Source organism: Rhineura floridana, chromosome 11 (assembly GCF_030035675.1).
Source record: "Rhineura floridana isolate rRhiFlo1 chromosome 11, rRhiFlo1.hap2, whole genome shotgun sequence".
NCBI classification, from domain to species: Eukaryota; Metazoa; Chordata; class Lepidosauria; order Squamata; family Rhineuridae; genus Rhineura; species Rhineura floridana.
This window is the reverse complement of record NC_084490.1, coordinates 73,907,837-73,931,855: the sequence shown is the minus strand read 5'-3', so window position 1 is coordinate 73,931,855 and position 24,019 is coordinate 73,907,837. Positions and strand designations below refer to the sequence as shown.

The 24,019-nt window shown below is 40.7% G+C and overlaps 1 protein-coding gene across 6 annotated transcripts in view; it reads right to left on the bottom strand.

Moving 5' to 3' along the window:
• PLEKHG4B (pleckstrin homology and RhoGEF domain containing G4B) overlaps positions 1–24,019 on the bottom strand; it is a 240,910-nt gene that overhangs the window by 101,548 nt on the left and 115,343 nt on the right. For all 6 annotated transcript variants that reach the window (XM_061588485.1, XM_061588482.1, XM_061588481.1 and 3 more), the window contains 4 exons: positions 17,360–18,674; positions 8,275–8,457; positions 5,863–5,986; positions 1,040–1,133 (listed from right to left, as the gene is read on the bottom strand). In XM_061588485.1, coding sequence (XP_061444469.1) covers positions 1,040–1,133; positions 5,863–5,986; positions 8,275–8,457; positions 17,360–18,485 — 1,527 coding nt within the window. In that variant the 5' untranslated portion in view covers positions 18,486–18,674. The remainder of the gene's footprint in view (positions 1–1,039; positions 1,134–5,862; positions 5,987–8,274; positions 8,458–17,359; positions 18,675–24,019) is intronic.

Here is a 24,019-nt window from a genome sequence, read left to right as displayed (position 1 = left end):
TTTTTTTCAATCAATGCAGTAGGCAAAAACAAAGGTATCACACTTCAGTTAAACACCCACTTCAGAAGAAAAATTACAGAACAAACTTTTATTTAAGAAAATGTCTTTTAATCTTCTTGCAAATATAAGCTTTGATGCCTTGTGAAAATAAAAAAAGTGTCTTCCAAAGTGGAGATGATATAGGTAAAGTGTCAGATCTTTACAAGGGAAGGTATTATAATAAATAATAGCATTATTTATAGTGCTTCAGTCCCCCTACTTTGAGATGAGGCCAAAGCTTGCTAAAATGCTGTGCCAACACAAACTGTCTTACTTCTAGAATTTAATTCAGCATCATGGAACAACTTGCTTTTCCACAAAGTATGCCTGTATAGAAAACACTAAAGCCAGCTTAATAAGATAATTATATTGGTGTGAATTCAACAACAATTGGCTTTCCCATCTGTGTAATGACTTAGAGACCACAAAGTACTTGACTCCTGCTAGATGTTTTTGCAGTACATATTTCCTCAAAAACTTCAAGTGCATCAGCTGCACATACACAGAAAAATGCTATCTAGGCCTCATGGCATTCAGTAAGTGGCTACAGATGTTGAAAAATGTGCCATACTCAATGCTTTCAGGTAGACAGAATCTGTAGTGACAGCCTTTTAAAGTTTCAGGCCAAAGAATAAAAATAAATACTAGCTAAGATTGCAGCCCAACCTCACTTACCTGGGAGGAAGCCTCATGTAATTCAATAGGATTTACATTTGAGTAGACATAGTTAGGATTATGCTGTAACTCAATCATACTTATTACTATCAGCATAAATGGCATCATGATCTAAAATTTAATCACTGGAATAGTTTGAAGTTTAATGAAAGTAGTTTCAAGACTATCATCGCAAAGGGCCTACTGAAAATGTCCTGGCACCAAAGGAAGAAATACTGTTAAATGTCCCTGGCCAGATGGACACATACATGTGCCTGATTGTTAGAATAATACCCATTTTTTAGTCTGTGATAATAAACACTTCATTGTAACTACTTGCACTCACCTGTAACGCTGCCAAGGCTTTGAAGAGGGCAGGTATATTCTGACTTTTGCGAGCATCCACTAAAATAAGCAGCCCCAAAGCACTGACATCATTTCTAAAGCAAATAAGCAGAAGTTCTTTAAACTATAATTACAAAACCTTTCTAAGTAAAATGAAAATGAAATACAGGTCCAAAACAGGCACACACCAATATTAAAAAACAATTTATATCTATGCTCAGAAACATAGCTGTAAAGGCTACACTGTAAGAAGTGGAATCTCGAAGGCTGAGTGGGGCAAATAGATGGCAAATGAAGCTGTGCTTCACCCCCTCTGGGAACTTTTTTTTGGAAAATTGACTTTTTAATTTGTGACATGACAGACAATGACAGCCTCCATTTAAAAAATGACAGCTTGTTTTAAGAATAGGATCCTCTGGAAAATTCAGTGAATAAGGCAGCATGAGGAAACAACAAAAACCTCATCTGGAAGAACCCCCAAAATCTGCTCATCAAGACTTTCCCTGATTGAGGGTGGATTTTTCCTTATCACAATCACAGAATAATTACTTAAGTGATCCTGAAAAAACAACCAGCCTGTATGACCCTACATGACCCTTGAAGAGTTAAATATTAGAACTTTGTATTATGGGCTAGAGTTAGATTCCACCTCTTGGACTTTCCTTTGTGTTTGAGTTTCAGTTGTGTTTTCTACCCAGCCTGCAAGAAAGAAGCAGGTTTGTTTGCCTCTGGTAAGAAGTAAGAATATTGTGCAGTTATTAGGATGAGCAGGGCAGGATTGGGTGCTTATTGCTAAAGCATGAAATATACAGATAATTTAAAGTGATCTGAACAAATATATACCCTAAGTTACCCTTTACTCTTTTAAAACACTCACTATACCCACAATCATAGTGGCTATTTTTTCTTCTTTTTCTTGAGTACTTGATGGCAAAGGATGAAAACAGGAATAGAAACACTACTGTGCACACTGCAGTTAGCTGGCTGGTTGGCCACCTAGGCAGTAACTCAGGCCTAATTTCTGATTTTCCCAATGTGTGCAAGCAGCTCAGCACGAGGCCTTTTCTCTCTCTTTCTCTGATAAAGTGTATTGTGAACCTCCTATTCAGAAAGCTTTCTTTCATTTTTTAAATAAGTTTACAAAAGGAAGTCTATCATACAGTAAATATTTTTGAAAGTTAAGGAAATCTTTTTGACTTCAAAAAGAAAGTTATGCATATTGGTCTCAGTACCATGCTTCCTAAATGCCCAGCTGGTTGTGCTGTAATATGCTCTTACTCTGTTTCTAAACCTGTTTTTGGTATTGGTGTTGTCATAGTACAAGATCAAAACTGATTTTTTGAGAAAACACACTAATTTTTTTCTTCGTTTTTGCATAAACTTTTTTGTTTTGTTTTATAGCTTTTGGTATCCCTCCTGTTCACTGTATCCTTAACATCGTTTTTTCTTATGAAACAAAAAATATGCCAGTCATTTAATTCCTGGTGTTCATACTACATTTTCTGTTAACTTGACCTTTACATAGCCTATTCAATAAGTTAACAAACACTCTACGTGGAGGAGATATTAGGAAGATCACTGCTTTAGACCGAGTGGCTCCGAAACGTCCTCTCCCCCTGAACAGAACTCAAGTGGCACCATGGTATACACCACGGTTGCGTACATTGAGACAGGAGGTGAGACGACTAGAGCGCCGGTGGCGGAAGTCGTGCTCCGAAGATGCCCGAACACAGGTTAGAGCACCAATAGCTGCCTACCAGGTGGCGGTAAGGGCAGCAAAGAGGGAATTCTTTGCTGCCTCTATTGCGTCAGCAGAGTGCTGTCCCAGGAGGTTGTTCCAAGTGGTCCGAAGCCTGGTCGGTCCAGTTGCTCAGGAACCCTTGGAACAGTCTAAGGCCTCCTGTGACAAATTGGCAAAGCACTTTGCTGATAAAATCGAGCAACTGAGGAGCTCAATTCCGTACGCCGTGGATACAGTGAGTGAACTAGAGTTGACCAGTTGCAAATCAGTCAAATGGGATCGATTTCGCCCTCTTTCTTCTGAGGATGTGGACAAGGTGCTCTCATCTGTAAAGCCTACCACTTGTCTAAATGACCCTTGCCCAGCATGGCTCCTTATGAGCTGTAAAGAGAAATTGGGTGAGGGGATCAAGGCAGTGGTTAATGCATCCTTACAAGAGGGTGTTATGCCACTAGCCTTCAAGGAGGCTATTATAAAACCCATCTTAAAGAAGTCCTCCTTGGATCCCCAGATCTTAAACAACTTCCGCCCAATTTCAAACTTACCATTCTTGGGCAAGGTCATTGAGAGAGTGGTGGCAAATCAGTTGCAGACACACTTGGATGAAACGGATTATCTTGATCCATACCAATCGGGTTTCAGGACTGGACATGGAACTGAAACAGCCTTGGTCGCTCTGGTTGATGATATGAGGAGGGCATTGGATAGGGGAGAATTCACCTTCCTTGTCCTCCTGGATCTCTCAGCGGCTTTTGATACCGTAGACCACGGTATCCTTTTAGATCGCCTGGAGAGTTTGGGATTGGGAGGCACAGTCTTACAGTGGTTCCACTCCTTTCTCTCTGACAGGCGCCAACAGGTAGCATTGGGTGAGGAGGTTTCAGACCCTTGGCCTCTCAATTGTGGTGTGCCACAGGGTTCTATCCTCTCTCCCATGCTATTTAACATCTATGTAAAGCCGTTGGGAGAGATCATCAGGAGATTTGGGCTGCAGTGTCACCAATATGCGGATGACACTCAGCTCTATCTCTCATTTAAATCTTCACCGGAGAGGGCTGTGGAGACCATGTCCAAGTGCCTGGAATCCGTGAGTGGATGGATGGGCAGGAACAGGTTGAAGTTGAACCCAGATAAGACCGAGGTACTACTTGTGGGAGACAAGGGAGGGTTAGGAGATGTTGACCTGGTGTTTGATGGGGTGAAATTGCCCCTACAGGACCAGGTCCGCAGCCTTGGAGTTGTTCTTGATTCCAGGCTGTCCATGGAGGCTCAGATTTTGGCTGTGAGCCGGGCAGCTTGGTATCAATTACATCTTATACGTAAGCTGCAACCCTACCTCCCTGTTCAACAGCTCCATCTCGTGGTACATGCCCTGGTCACCTCTCGATTAGACTACTGTAATGCGCTTTACGTGGGGTTACCCTTGAAAACGACCCGGAAATTACAACTTATACAGAATGCAGCGGCGCGCTTACTTACCAACAGCTGCCGCCGGGACCACATCACGCCAGTATTACTTGATCTACACTGGCTGCCGGTTGTCTTCCGGGCCCGATTCAAGGTGTTGGTATTAGCCTTTAAAACCCTAAACGGTTTCGGCCCTGCTTACCTGAAAGAGCGCCTCCACCGCCACCAACTATGCCGCCCTACTAGATCAGCCACACAAGGCCTTCTCTCAAAACAGTTAGGTTGGTGGGTACTAGGGAGAGAGCCTTTTCTGTGGTGGCCCCCACTCTCTAGAACTCCCTCCCATGTGATCTCCGACATGCCCCTTCCCTAGACATATTCCGCAAGGCCCTGAAGACGTGGCTACTCCAACAGGCCTATGAGGTCCTTGGGATGGGTAAATCTCCATGATTTTGTCATCTGTCGTATGCTGCTATTATAACTGTTTTTATATGTACTGATGACTGTCCAATATTTTATTTATTGTTATTATGTGATTGCATTTGAATTTTTGTATTTTATCTCATTTTAATGTACGTCGCCTAGAGTGGCTAATTGCCAGATAGGCGACAAACAAATTAAATATTATTATTAAATATTATTATTATTATTTTCTCTTCTTGTCTGGGCCTCACATACTCTCCACCAGTGAGTGGGGTGGGTGGGGGTTGTCTGGTGCTATGTGCCACCCCTTCAAAAATACCCCACCTGAAATGTGGCTGTCCCACCTAACAAGGAAGGCTGGCTACAGGGCTCTAATCTACACAGGCAATAGGGTCCATGCAACAATTCTATTTATTGCTTGAATTCTAGGCACCAAATTCTTGAATTCTAGGTACCCTCTCATCACTGATAGAGACAGATGTATGGACAGGCACAGGGTTCTCCTTCGGCATACGGACCCAGACAGAATGTTGTTAGGAAGCTTTTGTAACTAATGGAATAACCACAGTGTAAAATGATGTTCACACCAGGCTGACCATATGCAAAGGGCAGTATTCCTGGACCTGCATCAGCTATGAAGAAAAAGGAATTTCAGCAGGTGTAACCTTTCTCACCCCTGCATGAAAAAATGCACCTGTCCAAGCCCCCTTTCCCATGACAAAGATATGGGAGACCTATTCCCTGCTAGAGCTTCGGCTATTGGGCGGTATAGAAATATAATAAATAAATAAATAAAATAAATACATCTGGTTACTGTTACACCTTATATAAACAGTAATCTTGAATAGGTTTCCTTGTTTTTAAGCAAGAAATTACTCTAAATGCTCTGTTTCAAAAATGGGTTTATATGCACCTTTCTGCATTCATAACATTTGGAGATTTTTGTGAAAGCTGCCCTCAGCCAAACCACGTTAAAATTACTTACATGAAAAAAACTTCACCAAGGAGAGTCTGAGACATTTTAAGAGGAAAAGTTGTATTGCTAAAAGAAAAAGCTATAACTCATGTTTACATTTTTTTTGCAAATTTAAAATATTGAAGAAATATTTATGCATTACAGAAGCACCACCCACCAAAAGCCTAGGTCTTTAATAAGCCTTTCCTGTACATTGTTCATCACAGGACTAGAGCCTTGATGATTACTAGCATTAAATGTTACGCCAAAAACATGAATATTTGTTGCCAATTCTTACCTAGGAATATTGTAGTAATACACTAGAAGTCGTGTGAGCTCTTTGACTCTTGAAAGCTCACTTAACCAAGCAACGTTTTTAATGCAGACCTGCACCACTGCTCTTCCACCACGATCCCTGTTTCCTAACCAGAAATTATAAATGAATGAGAAAAGGAATCCTCTAGAACAATGTTCTACATCTCTGAGTGTCTACCTACTTGCCACTTCCTCTTTCCCACAACCAAATCACTTTGCCTGCATGGGTAAAAGTGGTCCCTTTATAAAGCTGAGAGGAAATGGAAAATAGGAGAGTCTGTGCCGGAGGAACCAACATCCGTTTACTTGGCAGACAGCTCCCTTCCCCAATGTACCTTTGTCCGAAAAAATACATAAGGGAATAGCATTGCTTTCTCCTACTTAATGGAAACATCAGTAGTGCCATTATGACATCAGCAGCCATTACACCAATCCCTACCCTCAGCTGAGACTTAGGGAGAGTAGCCAAGAAATGTAAGCTGTAGGAGTGGATTGCTGTAATGGCTGCTGATATCACAAAGACATTGTTTTTTTCTCCTCACATTCGCTATTTGTATGCCTAGTAACCATGGTAGGCATCTTAGCTAACTTGGTCACAAAAATGGATTACACTGGGAACTGAAGGACAGAGGAAAGTGTCAGTCCCTAATGCAAGAAGGCAAATAAGGCAGTGGAAAGAATGATGGAGGCAGAGCCAGCTGGAAGGAATATGGCCAGCTATAGACATCCCCAGCACTTGGCAGGCATCTCCATAGTGTAATACTATTTTGTAAATAATATACAACAGAGGCAACTCTACAATTTCTATCATAATTTTATAACCCTTATTTCCACCAGAAACACCACTATTTTCAGTACTCCTCAGTCAAAGGGCACACTGGAACACCTAGAATGAATTACTCCTGCTGACTAACAGGAGGAAACAATTTTTATTTCTTTTTCTATTCCTGAACACATAAAAATGGAATAAAATATCCTTTCTTCTAAATTTTATATTTGAAAAATTGCATTGGCAAGTTTCTTTATTGGGAAATGAGCTGAACATGGGGGCTGAAGCTAAAATTACTTCCTGTAAACTGAAACTTGGCAAGTATTTTTTAAAATTCAGAAGGCTTGTCATATTGTTAAATTTAAACAAAATTGAGTTTGAGTTCTACCCAAATAGACCAGCTCAAGCAAACACATCTTTCCAGTTTCAGCATGTTGTTGCCCTTACCAAAATTAACTATTCAGTGAGTGAATACTGTATATTAATGAAAGGGATAGGGTGTGTTTGCAGCACATTTGTTCCACAATTTTGGTGAAACAGATTGCAGCCATTTGATGGGCATAATTGGTTTCAGGCACTGATGTGTCCTGAGGATGTAGGAAGATGGAGAAGGCTGCATGAAAGCAACTTTTAGAAGTATGAGGTTTAGCTAAGACTGCATTGTTCAAAAGCGCTTACCTTTTAAAAAAACAAACAAGATAGATCCTTAGTTGTTGAAAGTGCATAAAGCTTATTTTAGTCGAACTATAATTAAGAAATTAGACCTAGTTCCCCAGTGGTTGGAAGTGCACAAACCTTATTTTAGTGGAGCCATAATTAAGAAACTAAACCCAACCTTTCCGATAAAACATGTTTTCTGTAACAATTAGCTTATTTTAAAAAGCTGAATAGTAAAAGAGGACCTGCAGTTTTTTCAGAGTGATGGTGGTCAGATGTGCTTCCCACTATTTACATATGCAATGAGAATGACAAACTGGATACGTTTAGATATATAAATCAATCACAATCAACGAACATCATCGTAATTATTATTACTGTATGATGATGACAATGATATTGTCCATCCTAGCACAATTTCATGGCTACAGGTATTTTCTAAAGCCAGTATCTGTAGCCAGATGCATTTTGACTAATCAGTCTTCTTCAGTGGTAGATAAAATAAAGAACACCAGCTTGAGCTTGAACCCAGAAGCAACAATCATATTTATGATGTGCTCGAACGAAATTCTTTCCAAATTTGCAAATTGAAAAATGAAGACCTTTCACATCTTCAGACAGGCAGCATAGGCCAATCCCCACCCTCCAAGGATTAATCCTTCAGATAGTAAGAGGATCACCTTGTTTTTATATGATGGTATTCACTGTCTGAAGAAAGAATCCTGGGGGGGGGGGGGGGTTGGTCAGTGCTGCATGTCTGAAGACGAAAAGATCCACTGTTTCAATTTGGAAAGATTTATTTGTTGCATGCAGCACATCATTTTGTTGCAACATTTCCCATCCTGTTAGCCCAACTGTGCTAAGCTGAAACATCCGAAGCCCCCAGGCAGACATGCCATAAGAAATCCCTACAACATTTTGCATTCTCTTATGTTTCCTTAAACACACCATTATCTATGTACTACATACCACATAGAGAAATTACTCCAGACTGCAGTAATTCTTGATTGACTTCAAGCAACTGGTTTGGTAACAAGTGGTCAGGGTCTCCAGTATTTGTAGCCAGCAGTTCATCGTCATGGCAAAGCAGCAGAGGTGGTGCACTTATATTAGACTTGCAATCCCGAAAATCAATTCTGGAGTCTCCTAGGTCTGAAGAGAATATTAGTAAAGTGAAAAAGAACAGCTTAGATTTCTCTTTCTGGCTAGTTGGTTTACTTTGTAATGATTTGCTTATGTCTGGGGAAAGCATTAAATAGAAAAGTAGCTTATTAGGTTTTGAAATTCATGAGAAATTCTTCTATGAGGAAACCTAAGAACACTTTTAAAGAACACTTTAGCAGCTTCCGTTTCTCATATTTCCCAGGGCTCAGGTTCAGGGTGGGGAGGGAGGGATGGTAGAGGGAGAAAAGAGAATGGCTGCAAACCATTTAAACATGTTTTGCAGCAGTCTCATCCAGAGAGTGAGTGAGTGAGTGAGTGAGTGAGAGAGAGAGACGCCCATAGACAAACTGACTCGAATTTTTTGCAGTTAAGATCATTTGGAAAGAGCAGCCAATTTTCAGTCCTAGAAGATGATTTTTAGTTACCTTGTGGAGCTGAATTCCTGGATGGGCCCAATCTATGCTCAAAAACTCAGTGTTTGCATGTTGGCCTTTGATAAGATTATGCATTCAGCCCTTTTGATCATACAGTTTCATTTAGATACTTATTGAAAAACAACACTTGGCAGCGAGAGAAAAGTAGTTCTCTAACAGTCTAACCGTATATGTTTCTACCCATCTGAATTCAATGTGACTTACTGTCATGGTATAGAATCTGCAACTTACTCTCACGGTATAGAATCAGTCCTATCCCACTGAAGTCAATTCGACTAACAGCCTAACATGCATTTTTGCTTGGAAGTAAGTTGTATTTTATACTGAACTCCTATGCATGAGATTGCAACTTAAGTCTTCATTTCATAGAATCATAGAATAGTAGAGTTGGAAGGGGCCTATAAGGCCATCAAGTCCAACCCGCAGCGCAATGCAGGAATCCAAATCAAAGCATTCCCAACAGATGGCTGTCTCCAGTATCGGAGAGCCCACTACTTCTCTAGGTAATTGATTCCATTGGCGTATGGCTCTAACAGTTAGGAAGTTTTTCATGATGTGCAGTCGAAATCTGGCTTCCTGCAACTTGAGCCCATTATTCCATGTCCTGCACTCTGGGACGATCAAGAAGAGATCCCGGCCCTCCTCTATGTGACAACCATTCATGTACTTGAAGAGTGCTATCATATCTCCCTTCAGTCTTCTCTTCTCCAGGCTAAACATGCCCAGTTCTTTAAGTCTCTCCTCATAGGGCTTGGTTTCCAGTCCCCTGATCATCCTTGTTGCCCTCCTCTGAACCTGTTCCAATTTGTCTGCATCCTTCTTGAAGTGCGGAGACCAGAACTGGACGCAGTATTCAAGATGAGGCCTGACCAGTGCTGAATAGAGGGGAATTAATACTTCACGCAATTTGGAAACTATACTTCTGTTAATACAGCCTAATATATAGCATTTGCCTTTTTTGCAGCCACATCACACATTTAATTGGTTTCTGAATAGACCAAGAGAAGAGCACGTGTGCAGAATGATGGAAATACTGTTTTTATTTCCATTATTGCTGGTTTTTCATGATTACTTAAAAAAATTAAATGTTTTAAAAATATTTTATAATGCTAAAGATCTAAAGATTTAGCTTTATATGCTATAAAATGAATTATATGATAATATTTTTGGCACAATGAATATTGGTTGCTCTAAAAGCAGCCAATGAATTTTGGAGCTGGTTCTAGCTTAACCCAAACTGAAGCACATAATCCGCTTAACCCCATCAATTTGCTAGAGCCAGGAACTGATGATTAGGGGGCTTCACATTTAAGTGAACTGTGGCTCTGGCATTCTTGCCCCATCTACTGTCCAGTTCAGAGTGAGAACCACCAGTCGGAGATGAGGGTGCAATCAATTCTTGTTTTATTAAAGTAATGGATACATCAAAGGCTGTGCGCCTCATAGAAACCACTATGCTAACTCACTACAATCCCTAACTGCACTCTAGACATGCTCTGCAACTTGTGAGGAAAGTTGACTCAGCGCCCACTTCTGGGCACGGTAGCCTCAAATAGGAGAGGTCTTGGGACATAACCTCTCACTCCGTCGCGCACACGCCTCCTTCTGCCCTGTCCGCTTCTCCTGACGTCATGAGTGTGGTGAGGGGGGGCGAGCCTCCGAGGGCTCATCGGAAAGCACAGGTTCCTGATCGGCAGGCAGGAGAGCGCAGGGCGGGGAAGCCTCGGACGTTTCTAAGATACTGCTTGGTGAAGGAGGAGTGTCTGCTCTCTTAGGAGCATCCTCCAACAGTCCCGTGGGAGTGCTGGGGGGCTGAGTACTGTCCCATTGAGGGGCAGGACCAGCCATGGGAACTGGCGGGGCGGGCGACTCGCTCTCTTCCCCAAGGTTGGGGTTAGACTCAACAACAGCTGGATCGTCCATGCTCCCTAACGGCTGAGACTTCTGAAACTCATGCCTTCCCCCTCCTTCCTTGGGAAGGAGGCTGGGTCCATCACCCCTGGGCTCAACATCTACAAAGCAAATACCATAATCCATGGTATACTTTGGAGTTGAGAGCGATGAAACAGCAAAGAAGACGGCTTGAGTGCAGATGGAGGCGAACTCCTGATGGATGCAATTGTGCACTGGTAAGTGCCTACACTAAGCTGCATTTAGAGGCAGTGAGGGCAGCAAAGAAGCAATATTTTGCTGCCACCATTAAATCATCTATCTGCCGTCCAGCGGAGCTTTATAAAATTGTCTGAGGGCTATTACATTCTGGCCCTACGGACATGATGGAGTCATCGCAGGCGCGCTGTAATGAATTTGCTAGGCACTTCCAGGATAAAATCTCTTGCATCCGCCAGGACTTAGACTCCAATGTTGTAGCAGTTGAATCGAATGAGGTGTCCAGCACGCAGTCTTGTCCTAATTTTTTGGATGAGTTTCAGTTGGTACAGCTTGAGGACGTTGACAAGGTGCTTGGACTGGTGCGTGCAACCACTTCTAGGTTGGATCCTTGCCCTTCTTGGCTAATAAAAGCTAGCAGGAATGGAACAACCGGCTGGGCCAGGGCAGTGATTAACGCTTCATTGCGGGAGGGAGTGGTCCCTGGCCTCCTGAAAGAGGCAATAGTAAGACCACTTCTGAAGAAAACGTCCCTGGACCCGGAAAATCTTAACAACGATAGGCCGGTAGCTAACATGCCATTCCTGGGCAAGGTCCTGGAACGAGTGGTTGCCAACCAGCTCCAGACACTCTTGGATGACACCGATTATCTGGATCCATTTCAGTCGGGTTTTAGACCCGGTTTTGGCACGGAGACAGCCTTGGTCGCCCTGTATGATGACCTTTGTCGGGAGACAGACAGGGGGAGTGTGACCCTGCTGATTCTCCTTGATCTCTCAGCAGCTTTTGATACCATCAACCATGGTATCCTTCTGGGACGACTCACTGATTTGGGAGTGGGCGGTACTGTGTGGCAATGGTTCCGCTCCTACCTGGTGGGTCGTCTCCAGAGGGTAGTGCTTGGGGAGCATTGCTCGGCACCCTGGGATCTCCAGTATGGAGTCCCGCAGAGGTCAGTTCTGTCCCCCATGCTTTTTAATATCTATATGAAGCCGCTGGGTGCGGTCATCAGGAGTTTTGGAGTGCGTTGCCATCAGTACGCTGATGACACGCAGCTCTATTTCTCCTTTTCATCTTTTTCAGGTGAGTCTGTCGACGTGCTGAACTGATGTCTAGCTGCGACGATGGACTGGATGAGAGCAAACAAACTGAGGCTTAATCCAGACAAGACTGAGATGCTGCTGGTGGGTGGTTCTCCAGACATAATTGTGGATGTTCGACCTGTTCTGGATGGGGTTACACTCCCCCTGAATGAACAGGTTCGTAGCTTGGGAGTCCTTTTAGACCCATCCCTGTCACTTGAGGCTCAGATAGCCTTGGTGGCTCGGGGTGCTTTTTACCAACTTCGGCTGGTGGCCCAGCTACGCCCCTATCTGGACAGAGAGAACCTCGCCTCAGTAGTTCATGCGCTGGTAACCTCAAAATTAGATTACTGCAATGCGCTCTACATGGGGCTGCCTCTGAAGACGGTCCGGAAACTGCAGCTTGTGCAGAATGCAGCGGCCAGACTATTAACAGGGACCAGACGGTCCAACCATATAACACCAATTCTGGCCCGCCTGCATTGGCTGCCTATTTGTTTCCGGGCCCGGTTCAAAGTGCTGGTTTTAACCTACAAAGCCCTACACGGCACAGGACTACAATACCTGTTGGAACGCCTTCCCCGATATGAACCTGCCCGTACACTACGCTCATCATCAAAGACCCTCCTCCGAGTTCCTACGTATAGGGAAGCTCGGAGGGTGTCAACGCGGAAAAGGGCTTTTTCTGTGGTGGCCCCCGAACTGTGGAACAACCTCCCAGAGGAGATACGCCTGGCGCCAACGTTACTATTTTTTCGGCACCAGGTTAAAACTTTCCTCTTTGCCCAGGCATTTTAATATGTTTAGTATGCGCTGACATTGTTTTAATCTTTTTAACATTTTAAATTTTTAATGTGTTTTATATTGTTACATGTTTATTGTATTTTTGATGTTTTCTTGTTCTTGTGAACCGCCCAGAGAGCTTCGGCTATGGGCGGTCTATAAGTTTAATGAAATAAATAAATAAATAAATCCAAAAACATACAGCCAACATCATTCCCACACATCAAACAGGCTGAAACTGAGGCTTGGAAATCTGGCCTTTTCTGGATACCCAACTAGCTAAAAATAGTCTCAGGGCTGCTTCACATATCATCTTCTAACATGAACATTATTTTCCTACTTCCTATACAGCAATAGGAAACAGTATAATTTCCTCATGGATATTGTAAACACCCGACAACCCTAAATGTTACAAACTGATGGCCACATACTACAAGCTATGTGCTGGAATCAAATGCAGAAGCGGCTTTTGGGCAGAAATGCAAGTATGGGGGTAAAGACCTTTGTACAGAGAAAGAGCTAGAGGGAGAGAGAGGGAGGGAGGGAGAGGGAGGTGGGGGGGTTGGGCAATATGCCCCTTAGTCTAATAAAGCAAGATTTCTCTTGCATCATGCAAAACACTTTGATAAAAAAAATGTTTTTGTGATTTGGGATTCTTCAAATCCCAAATGGATTCAAAGGGATACCTCAAGGGAGGTATGTGGTCCTCCACTACAGAAGATGTGTTCTAACACCCATACAGAGTAGCAAGAATGAGTTCTGAGTGCTTAAGCAGTGATGGAGATGAAGGGAAAAGAGGATCCAGGCAAAGCATGTGAAGATGGGAAATATCTCTAGCTCATTAACAGCCAGAGAAAAAAGAATAGATTTCTATTCCTGATGGCCTTTTGGTCAGACAGACACCGACAACAAGATAAAACCAGTCAAAGGCACACTCCATCCTTACAGGAAGCTGAAATGTGAATACACGGCTGGATGTTCCCCACCATCCACTGGAAAGAACTCAACAAATGGATGACAACTGGGAATTGGGTCTGGCCCTTCTCAATAGCGTATAGGAGACAGTGTGTGTGTTCCCCCATCCCCATCCTTAAGCCATCATTAGCTGATTTTTAATCATAGTGAATCTGACTGCTGCCTGGGGTTAAGACAGCACACTACAAAGTTAATTCAGATAATAACCAGCTCTTTCAGCAATGGGAAAGTAAGACAAGAAAAAGGTGCTGAAGTATCAGTCTGTTTTATGAATGACTTCTTCCAAATGGATGCCCTTCACTTGTATTGATGCTGTTATGCTGATCTGGATGAAGTTTTATTAGTTGTACCTAATGTTTGACACAATCTTTGTAAAGATTTTAAAGTTCAACTGGTAAAAATAGTAACACACATCAATAGTTTTATCTTATGCGATACATAAAAGGTAATAAAATATTTGTCTTTTAATAGAAGTAGGATTTTATACAAAAATGGGAAATTATGACTGTGGTCCCAGACCTAGACAAACTGATATCTCCTAGGTTCAAATCCTAGATCAGGCATGAGTGTTTTGGGGCCATTCACTCTCTCTCTTTCTCTCTCTGTTCAATGTCTGTACAATTGGAACAGGAAGAACTTGCACCATACAGTAGTCGTGAAGAGGAAAAAGCTGATGAGGGTAAACTATATTCAAAGCAGAATAATAATAGTAGTATGAATAAAAATAGCAAAGCTGTATTTTGAAATCTTGTAAAGCATCTTGTTAACTCTGAGCTTTAAATGAAACATCCTCCATGCAGGGACAGCTCCCTTTCCTACATAGGTTACTTATTCCTGTTCTGTTGAACAAAGGCTCCAGCAATGCAAATATTATTTTGAGTAGATAATTTTGAGAACTCTAGCCTCAGTCTTGCAACTTCATCTAAACCTGGTGCTCAGTCGAGAGGGAAATATCTCCGAGTATCAGTGCACAGCTATTTGCAGAACCCCCCGTAAAAGTGTTTACACAGCAGTAATTCCCACTCATTTAAATGGGGCCAATTCAAAAAACAACAACAAAACCCACCACAACTTCTTTCACTGAAAGCCTTCATCGGTAGTTCATAACTTGTTATCAATTAGTTACCAGCAGCTTTATGTGTTGAGTTATATTTTCACATAAATGAGATTATAGGTGGCACTTGCTGCCATAGAATACTAAGGGAAGTAGGGCCACTAGAAGATGAGTGTTTTATTTCAACAAATGTTAAGGAGCTGTAACACCTATGATTTTTTGTAATCTTGTGGCAGTTTTGTACTTATTAAGCTCTCAGAAATTCATCCGGCAGCAGGCTCCTGTCCTATCATCACCAACTAACCATGGCCCCAAGTTGGTCACAAAAAACACAATAATTCTGTTTTATTGTATCCAGATTATGCTGTAATTCTATCCCAGACAAAAGCGAGTTTGAGGAGATGGCTGAGGGAACTTTCTTGACTTTTTTTTATAAAGAACCGTTATGGTGAATTATAGTAAAATCAAGGTAATGGTGTTATCTAAATGATATAATCCCCCCCATTGTATTTGGCAAGAGTTTATTGAGCGTGGAAGAGTTTTTGAATATTATGGAATAGCTTTTTAATCTTCTGGGACATGGTCAGCCCAACAAGAATATGTTGCAGAAAAAGCTATGTTTTGTTTTTTAAAAAGCTGTACTAAAATTCTAATGCATTTCTTCCAAACAAAAGCTCTTTTTTTTTTAACCTGCTGTGCTTGACGTTTCTAAGGCCAAACCTTTAGCTCAACTATTTTATGGGATTCAGATTTGGACTGATGCTAATTTAAATCCTCTGGAAGATGTGCTGTCTTGATTCCTGGAACAAATTTTCTCTGTTCTAGGATGTTTTTCAAATGCTCCTTTAAAATTCAAAGCTGGTCTCCCGTGTATTCTTACACAAGCCTGGGTTAGAGCACAATTATTGGAGCTGGCTAAATGTAGTCCCTACTGGCTCACTTCCTTTAGATCTGCTTGATTCACACAAATACAGTGAGATCAAAGTCATTAATTTAAGGTTATGCCATTTTGTCTTTTCAGCCACAACAGTTACTAAGTTTAGGACTTAAAGGAAAAGACATGCTGAAGCAACGCCTGTTTGATACTGAACAACAAAACAATCTGTCTGCAACGAGAAAACTGCCTCTGATATGAATTATTTCCAACCGATACAATGGCAGGCTATCTACAGGATCTAACAATGTTAACAGCTTTCTTGCATGCGTGGCTGACAACACTTTCTTCAGCACTACTTGAGGGCCATTTTAAGAAAATCCCATAATAAAACCATATATATCCATGTGAATATGGCAGTATATGTACTGCTGTTTTGCTCCTTGTACAGAGATTTACGTAAAGAGTCAATCACCCCATTGTTATTATCTCATCCAGGGCTTTCAGCTGGTTATTATGTGACTTTTCTCCTTGCGGATCAAGATATGCTGGTGACAGCAAAGACCACAAATTTCTAGCAACTTCCATTAAAATAAGGGTCACAACAATGCTCTGAGTTTTTAAACTGTATAATTTTAATGGCATTTGTTAATTTTATCTGCTAAATTGTGTTTATACATGTTCGTACTTTATACTCAAACTGCAAAGGCTAGTAGCTGTTGCAGATATCTGTCTAATACTGTGAATATTAAGAATATGAAACTGTTCAAAAAGAAAGAAATAAGTTCTTGAACAACAGAAATATCAGTGACTATTAGCAAAGTCAGACATCAACTTTACACTCCTAGAGCTGGTCCAGAGAAAGTTAGGCATGCCTAAGGGCTACCTCATACATAGCATTTTATCAATATAGATGTAGACAGACATGGGGAGGACTATTTACCCATGTATACCATCATGCCTGAACAACATGTATGTGTCTATATTACTATATGTACACATGATGAGAGCCCACTGCCAAACAATGCTTCCTGAAACATATACATGTGACAGAATAGATACATGCATAATTTGTACACATATATATGTACACTTTGTCTTTTCTTTATGCCTGTCCAGCATGTACTAAGTGGCTCTAAATCACATGCACTCTTCAGTAGAATTAAGCAAGTCAAACTCCAAACTTCATTGACTTCCTAACTTTCTAGGCTGTGCCTACGGTGGTTTTAAACCTCTGATTATGACAATTGCTGACAGAGGACAGACTGCCCTGTAGCTGCTGTTCTTCAGTTCCCAAGCTCCATTTACCCTGCTGCTGCTGTTTCTTAGCTCTATTTATTCTCCTACTGGTCTGCTTAAGGTATATAGACCTATTTACTTCATTCAAAGACACAAACGTCTCACCGAGTTTTCAAGATATAGAAGGATATAAAGAAAAAGTAAGAAATACACATACAAAGATATAAACAGCATCTATGCTTCTAAACCAAAATAAAATAACTAAAGGCATACAGTCTAGCATAGTTTAAGCAGGCTTATTCATAAATGCAGTGACGTATCGGCTTGACATCTATTTTACCTTTGTCCTCTTTGCTTTTTGTAGTAATGAATTCGTGAATATGGGACTCCAGTTTCTCAAGCCTTACAGAATGCCCATTTATGATTTTGGGGGGATTTGTATTGAACACGCCATCTGAGGACACCCTGGATTTATAATCTTTATTCTGTGAATTCTTATGTGTCCTATCTAAGGATTGTGATCTTCTTGAACGTGACCTGCAAACTGCTGTTTCATGAGATAGTTTTTTGGAAGTTTGGAAATGGTTCCCAAATGTAATGGCTTCTCTTGTTTCCTCCCGTTTTGAAAGTCTTTCAGATCTAGAACTTTCTTGCTGAACACTGTTTTCACATGTTTTCTCAGTGACCCTGGAATCACTGTCCACCTGTCCCATGGCATGCTCCAAAGATTCTTCTTCTGCAATGGATTCTTCAGAGCTGGAACCTAGGTTCATCGGGTTTTGCAAAGCTTCCATATACGATTTTCTAAACAAATGCTTTGTTTCAAAATACAAAGAATCCCGTCCTCTTTGACGTGGGCTGCTCAAGTCTGTACTGAAAGTTATGCTTTTGGTACCATTCCTTTTCACTAACTGAGGAGTTGCTGAATCTTTAAAAAAACCAGGGGTCAATTCAAATGTCATTTTTGGTTCCTTTATGGCTTGCTCTGCAACTGAAAGAGCTCTTGAAGTTACATCATTATCAGTTTCTTTTTCAACTTTGGTTTCTGAACTTTGTGTTTTAGTCCTGCTTCCAAGCCCATGATATAGACCAGAATCATTTTTGCCTTGATTTCCACAGCTGTCTGCAGGTGGTACCTGTATCACAGTAGAACAGGTATCATTAGATGTAGAACTCTCGTGTGAGCTGTTGCTTTCCATTGTCTGTGTCATACCTTTAGCATCAGGATTACTGGTGATTAAGTTTTCAAGAAGAGAGCTTTTGGAATATGTTTGCAGAATTGTTTCAGTTGTAGGGACAAAGACAGGATTCACAATATTTTTCCAAGGTGTCCTACATACAGCTGGGCCTGTAGTCAGCAGACAGCTCTGCAAAGGACAGCCATTCAGTTTATAATTTATAGTTTCCAAAAATTCTGTTGTGAAAAGATATCCGTACATTGTTTCAGGTACAATAAGCTCTTCCATTCCTTGCCCATGTCTGGAGAGACATTTTAATACTAGGCTGGCTGACTGCTTTCTCACTGGCACAATCTGGAAGTAAAAATCTCCTGGTTTTAAACGGACTTTGTGGAGAGATGCCAATTGTACTATGATTTTCTCATGGATACACAATGGCCATCCTTCATGGTAGAAGATAAGGCCAGTGTAATTGCCCTGTAAATAAGAGAGAAAGCAAAATACCTTAGTGGAAATATTTGCATTATGTTATGTCATGACCATTTGTGCAGTTTAACCCACCTTTTACCACAACAGAAAAGTTTGATAAATACAGTATTTGACTCATAATGAAACTAACAGACAGAGGTCAATAAAAAAGTGTGATCTATATTAGAACCATCAAAAGGTTCAGAATCAATACTGCCTCTTTGGTACAAATAATTAGGATAGATCACAAAATATGTCCTGAATAGATTTCTTTGACTTCTGCGATCAGTTGTGGAATTCATTCCTAGAAATGCTGCATCACATTCATCAAATGGCAGGGCTAGGAAAGAATACCCTTCACATTTTTTAACAATTGATCCTGCTATCATAGCTGTCAAACATTGTAACAGAATGGTAACTCTTTCCTAGAAAACTGCTAAAATTTTCACAAGGACTGACATGTATCCCTTGTCAAGATCATGTTCTAATACAATGATTTAACACTAATATTCATTGCTTGCTTTCCCTTCCAATTACAGTATTTAGAAAATTGAAATAAAACTTTTAATGTTTTAGAACTGTTGGGATGGCTTTAACTAATATAACAACTATCTCCTTAGGAAAAAATTCTCATTCAAAAAAGCTATACTCAAAATACAACTATAATTACACTGGTTTGTGCAAATCATTACTCAACACTTTTGATTAAAACTGTCGTAGGACTAAATAAATGCACAAGGACCATTCTACCATTATGTGGCAGAGAACCTTGGTTTGCTACTGAGCCTAAAGTCAACAGGGAGTTGCACTCAGTCCTGGATCTCTGTATGACACCTGTTTCCAAACATTTGTGGATCTCATTCTCACATGTACACCAAAAAATTTTAAGTGTGACATGGCATGAGTATGATTCTTTTGTTGGTCACATGAAAGAGGAACAGACCTGTAATTTCCCAGAGTTACAAAGAGATGCATCTTAGTAACTGAGAAAATAAAGAAACATTAGGAAACACTCTTCATAACCCTTTCCTCTTGAAGGACAGCTGATAAGTTCAGTGTACTTAAAGATTCCATTGTTTCTTTTTAAATGAACAATATTGGGAGAGCAAGATATCTGACAGAAGCATCCTGTCTCTTTGCCAGGGGTGGTGTATTTCTGCCTCAGGTTTCCATTCAACAGTCCTTTCTTTACTCACGGGCTCCAACCAGCAAGATTCATTCTTTGGATCTGAAAAGGCTCAACTCTTTTAAAGCCTTTGTTTAGTTAACAATGTCATTTTAAGAAGGAGCATAGATTTAAGAAGGAGCATGGAAGCCCTAAAGCTTTAAAGGGTTACCAAATGCTAAAGGAATTAAATAATTAGGTGCCTATTCCCTTAACTTTGAAATTAGTACCAACGAAAAATAACCAGGTCTCAGTTTCAGTTTCACAGAACTGAGGAAGGATCTGGAATGCAGTTTTGTCTAATACAATGCCAGGAACTGAATAGGAGATCACATACAATTGTGCACTTCCTTATGACACTGCCACGAACTGTCACCAAGCCCATGAGATAGGGTGGGGTAAACAATCAAGATGTAAATGGATATTTTCTAATATAAGTAGTAGATGAGGATTTCTTTAAATATATATCCCAGCATCCAGTAACAAAACATAAATGTAAGTTATCCTAGGCTGCTGGTCAACTCTTGAACTTTGGTTATGGAATTCAGGTTACAACATATGTTACTAATAATTAATGTATTATTAACAAGATTATGCAAGGACTCTGAAACACAGGCCTATAGCAGGATTTCTCTTAAGCTAAAGAAGAGAGCCTGGGGGCTGGGTTGAACATAAGGAGAGAATGCAAAGTTAATTCGCTGTGCCAGAATATGGCACACTTGGGAATGGGAGGACGGTTGCCTTTCCTTACATTCTCAAGAATCTCAGGAAGTCATAGAGGTGTGCTGTCTCTTCAGTTTCCTTAACTAGCATGGTAAGGACCCAGCCACCCAAACAGATGGTAGGAGGCATCTCATGATCATCCTCAGCTTGGAAACAAGCAGAGAGCAACAGCAGCAACACAAGAGCCTGAAACATTGCTATTACATTCCATTGGCGAGAAGCCCTAGGAAAGCAAAACGGCTGTTAAAATAACAAAGGGTTGCTCTACAGCAGAGGTGACCAACAGTTTTTTCATACTTCCCAAAAGTGTAGTGAATGTGTTAACATTTTCACCACACAATAAAAAAAGTTTTATAAACGGTGTTTTTGAGGGTAAAAAGTACACAAAAATGTTCTGAATTATTTATTGAAACAATTAGCGAGAAATCCGACATAACTTTTCATTAAGTAGTGCAGGGAAATCAGGCATAAAATCAGTTAGACCAGTGTTTCCCAAAGTGTGGTACGCATACACCCTGGTGGTATGCGAAAGGGTTTCAAGGGGTACGCAGCCAAATGTTTTTTTTTCTACTTTATCATTGGGTTTTAGCGGCAAAAAATGTGTGCGTGTGTTCTTTTAAGAGAAAATACAGTTCTTGTGATTTCTCCAGTTTCTCACACAATCATGTGAGGGAAGATCAATATAATAACAGTGGTTTATCCCGATGTTATTCAACGCATAGTCTCTTTCGCTTTCAAAGCATTCCTTGTCTTTTCGTGCACCCCTCCAGTTTCTCATAAGACTCGGACTCCCTCGCAATGACTTTGGCCACCAAAAAACGCTTCTACAAACAGACAGATGGCGCCACAAAGATATTTATGCATATGCTCGACTATAAAAATGTTCACACCGGGAAGTGGGTTTTTTTCTCTATCTTCAGCCCTGCAGCGGCCATCTCGCCAGCCACTTCCCTCTTGGGGGATCTCCCACTCTTCGGCTGCAGAGCGATTTCCCCCCCCATCCTGCCTGGCCTGCCTGCTCATCAGCTGTGAATTTTAATTTTAATACCAAAAAAGTCTCTTTGTTTCCAGAATGTTTTTTTTGTTTGAATAATAGTTATTTTAATTATTAGTATATGAATTATTTCTATATTTTTGAATATATATTTTTGTTATATAAATATTATTTCTATTATTAAAATGTTTATTACTTACTTTGTATTTATTTTTTACAAACATTTCATATAAAATTATAGGAATTACGAATGTGTTATAATACCTTACCCCTCTCCCAATTATTTTTGTGAAAGTTGGGTACGCCGGTAAAATCAATGTCTCAAAAGGGGTACGCCCATGTTGAACGTTTGGGAAACACTGAGTTAGACTAACACCTCAACTCTGCTTCTAAATTTTCATCCAATACATGTGACCTATATTTTGAGTTCATCATTGCAATCACAGAAGAACTTGATTTGCTGACCCATGTTGAACCAAAAATTGAAAACGGTTTTGGAATAAATGTATTTGGAATTGCCAATTCATTTTGATTTAAAATATGAGCCCACATTGTGGAATCATCTTTCAAACGCTGAGCGCTCTGAAGTAAAATCACATCTGTCCTGAGAAGGCACCTCTCTAAAGAAAGAAGCCTCAGAAACTCCTGAGATAGTTGAGAACTGTAGATGTCAAGGTGAAATCGATCTTGCATGAATTCTGTATTTTTCAAAACAGGAAAAGCAGAAAGGACCCAAGGATGAATCTGTGCGTGTTAAGGGCAGAGGGTGGACACCTTTTTGAACTGGTACATTTATAAAATTTTGCTACAGCCCTATTTTCTCCACCACCCAATGTTTGCTCAAGTTTGTGCTTTTCAGCCTACTGACTATATTGCCTGATTTATTTAACTAACCAGTCTCTTGGCTAGTCTCCCTAGGAGTGTTCTTCCCTGACTCACTTAGCATATAGGGCCTGACTCTGAAAGCAGCCCTTCTAAGCACCCCCTTCCCTTTTTTCCTCCCAACCCTCATCTCATATCCAGCCACAGACTCTATGGTCTGTGCCATTTGGCTTTCCGTCATCCCAGGAGTTCTACCCAGTTTTCAATGTATCTTAGAAACTAGTTCTGTTCGAGGGGGGCCTTGAAAATATTTTAATTACAGACATATAGTTCCCTTCACTCATAGGTTGGACTGCAATCATTCTAACAGCATTGGCTCTGTTCCATAGACTTTACTACCACAAATACAATACAGTGCAGGACACTGTACAAGCACACTAAACAGTGAAGTATGGTGGTGATGTCAATGTATTTAGTCTTTCTACTTCTATATACAGGTTATCTTAAAAATTGATAGTTTGATTTGTTACCCTCAGTTTTTAGTTATCTGAATGAAGACTCTCAAGGGGTGATAGACTATTACTGGAAAAAATAAAAAAATAAACAGCTACCAAAATTGTTCGTCTCAAATATAGGTAAATCTATTTCAAAACCATGGAATGTCTGATCAAGGTACTGGACATCATGGAAATAAATGGAGAAACAGTTGTTGTTTTAACTGATATAAGAGAGAAACTAAAATAAATGTAATGCTCACCACAATGATACAGCTCTGCTTCAATATATTAATTATGTTAAAAGCATGGTACTGTATAACCTAAACTAGGATTAAGAGAAGGTAAAGGGAAATTCAGTCCAGTGAGGAAGGCATACCCCAACACTGTCTCCTAGTTTCCATGGTTTCCAAGGAGTCAGTGCTATATAAGCATAAGGTCTTAGACACCAATTTGTTCAGCTACGTACAGGCCAACAACCAACTCAGTAATCCTGAGAAGACAACTGCGTGCTTGCTCAGAAAGTTAACCTCAGGGATAAATGCCCCATGAAGCGGGAAATCTGTGTCTAGAATTCCCAACATCTTTTTCTTTTACTAAATGCAGCAACATCCCCTCCACCATTTGTATCAGGGTCACAACTTGGGGGAAGAGGTGTTATCCATTCCCTACCATGCTGATCTCCCAATATAAAGTCCCCCCCATACACCAGTATGTCCCCCTCCTCATCCAGAAACAGCTCTAGTGTGTACGTTTTGTATTGGTGAATTATCACAGAGGGGCAGGCAGCCTACCATGGCTACTTTTAGCAAAAGAAAAAGACATGAGGAGATCCAAACATGGTAATTTGGTCCTCAATCAGCTTCTAGAAGGCAAATCATCCTACATTCATGAGCAGTTTCCAGCAAAATAATGGAAGAGTTGCTCAACAATCAAGCCCCCATGAGGGAAGAGATTTTATGTATGGTTTCATTCAAACATTGCTGCTGTTGTAGTGTTATGGTATTTGATACTTGCCAACGTAATGATAAGCTTCAGCTGACTGTAGGGTCAAAATTATGCCTTGAAGTAATAGTCTTTGTAGCTGTCCAAAAGCCAGTTGGATGAGCTTTCTGATTCATTCCTAAAGGAATGTGTTTACTGAAACCGACAGCAG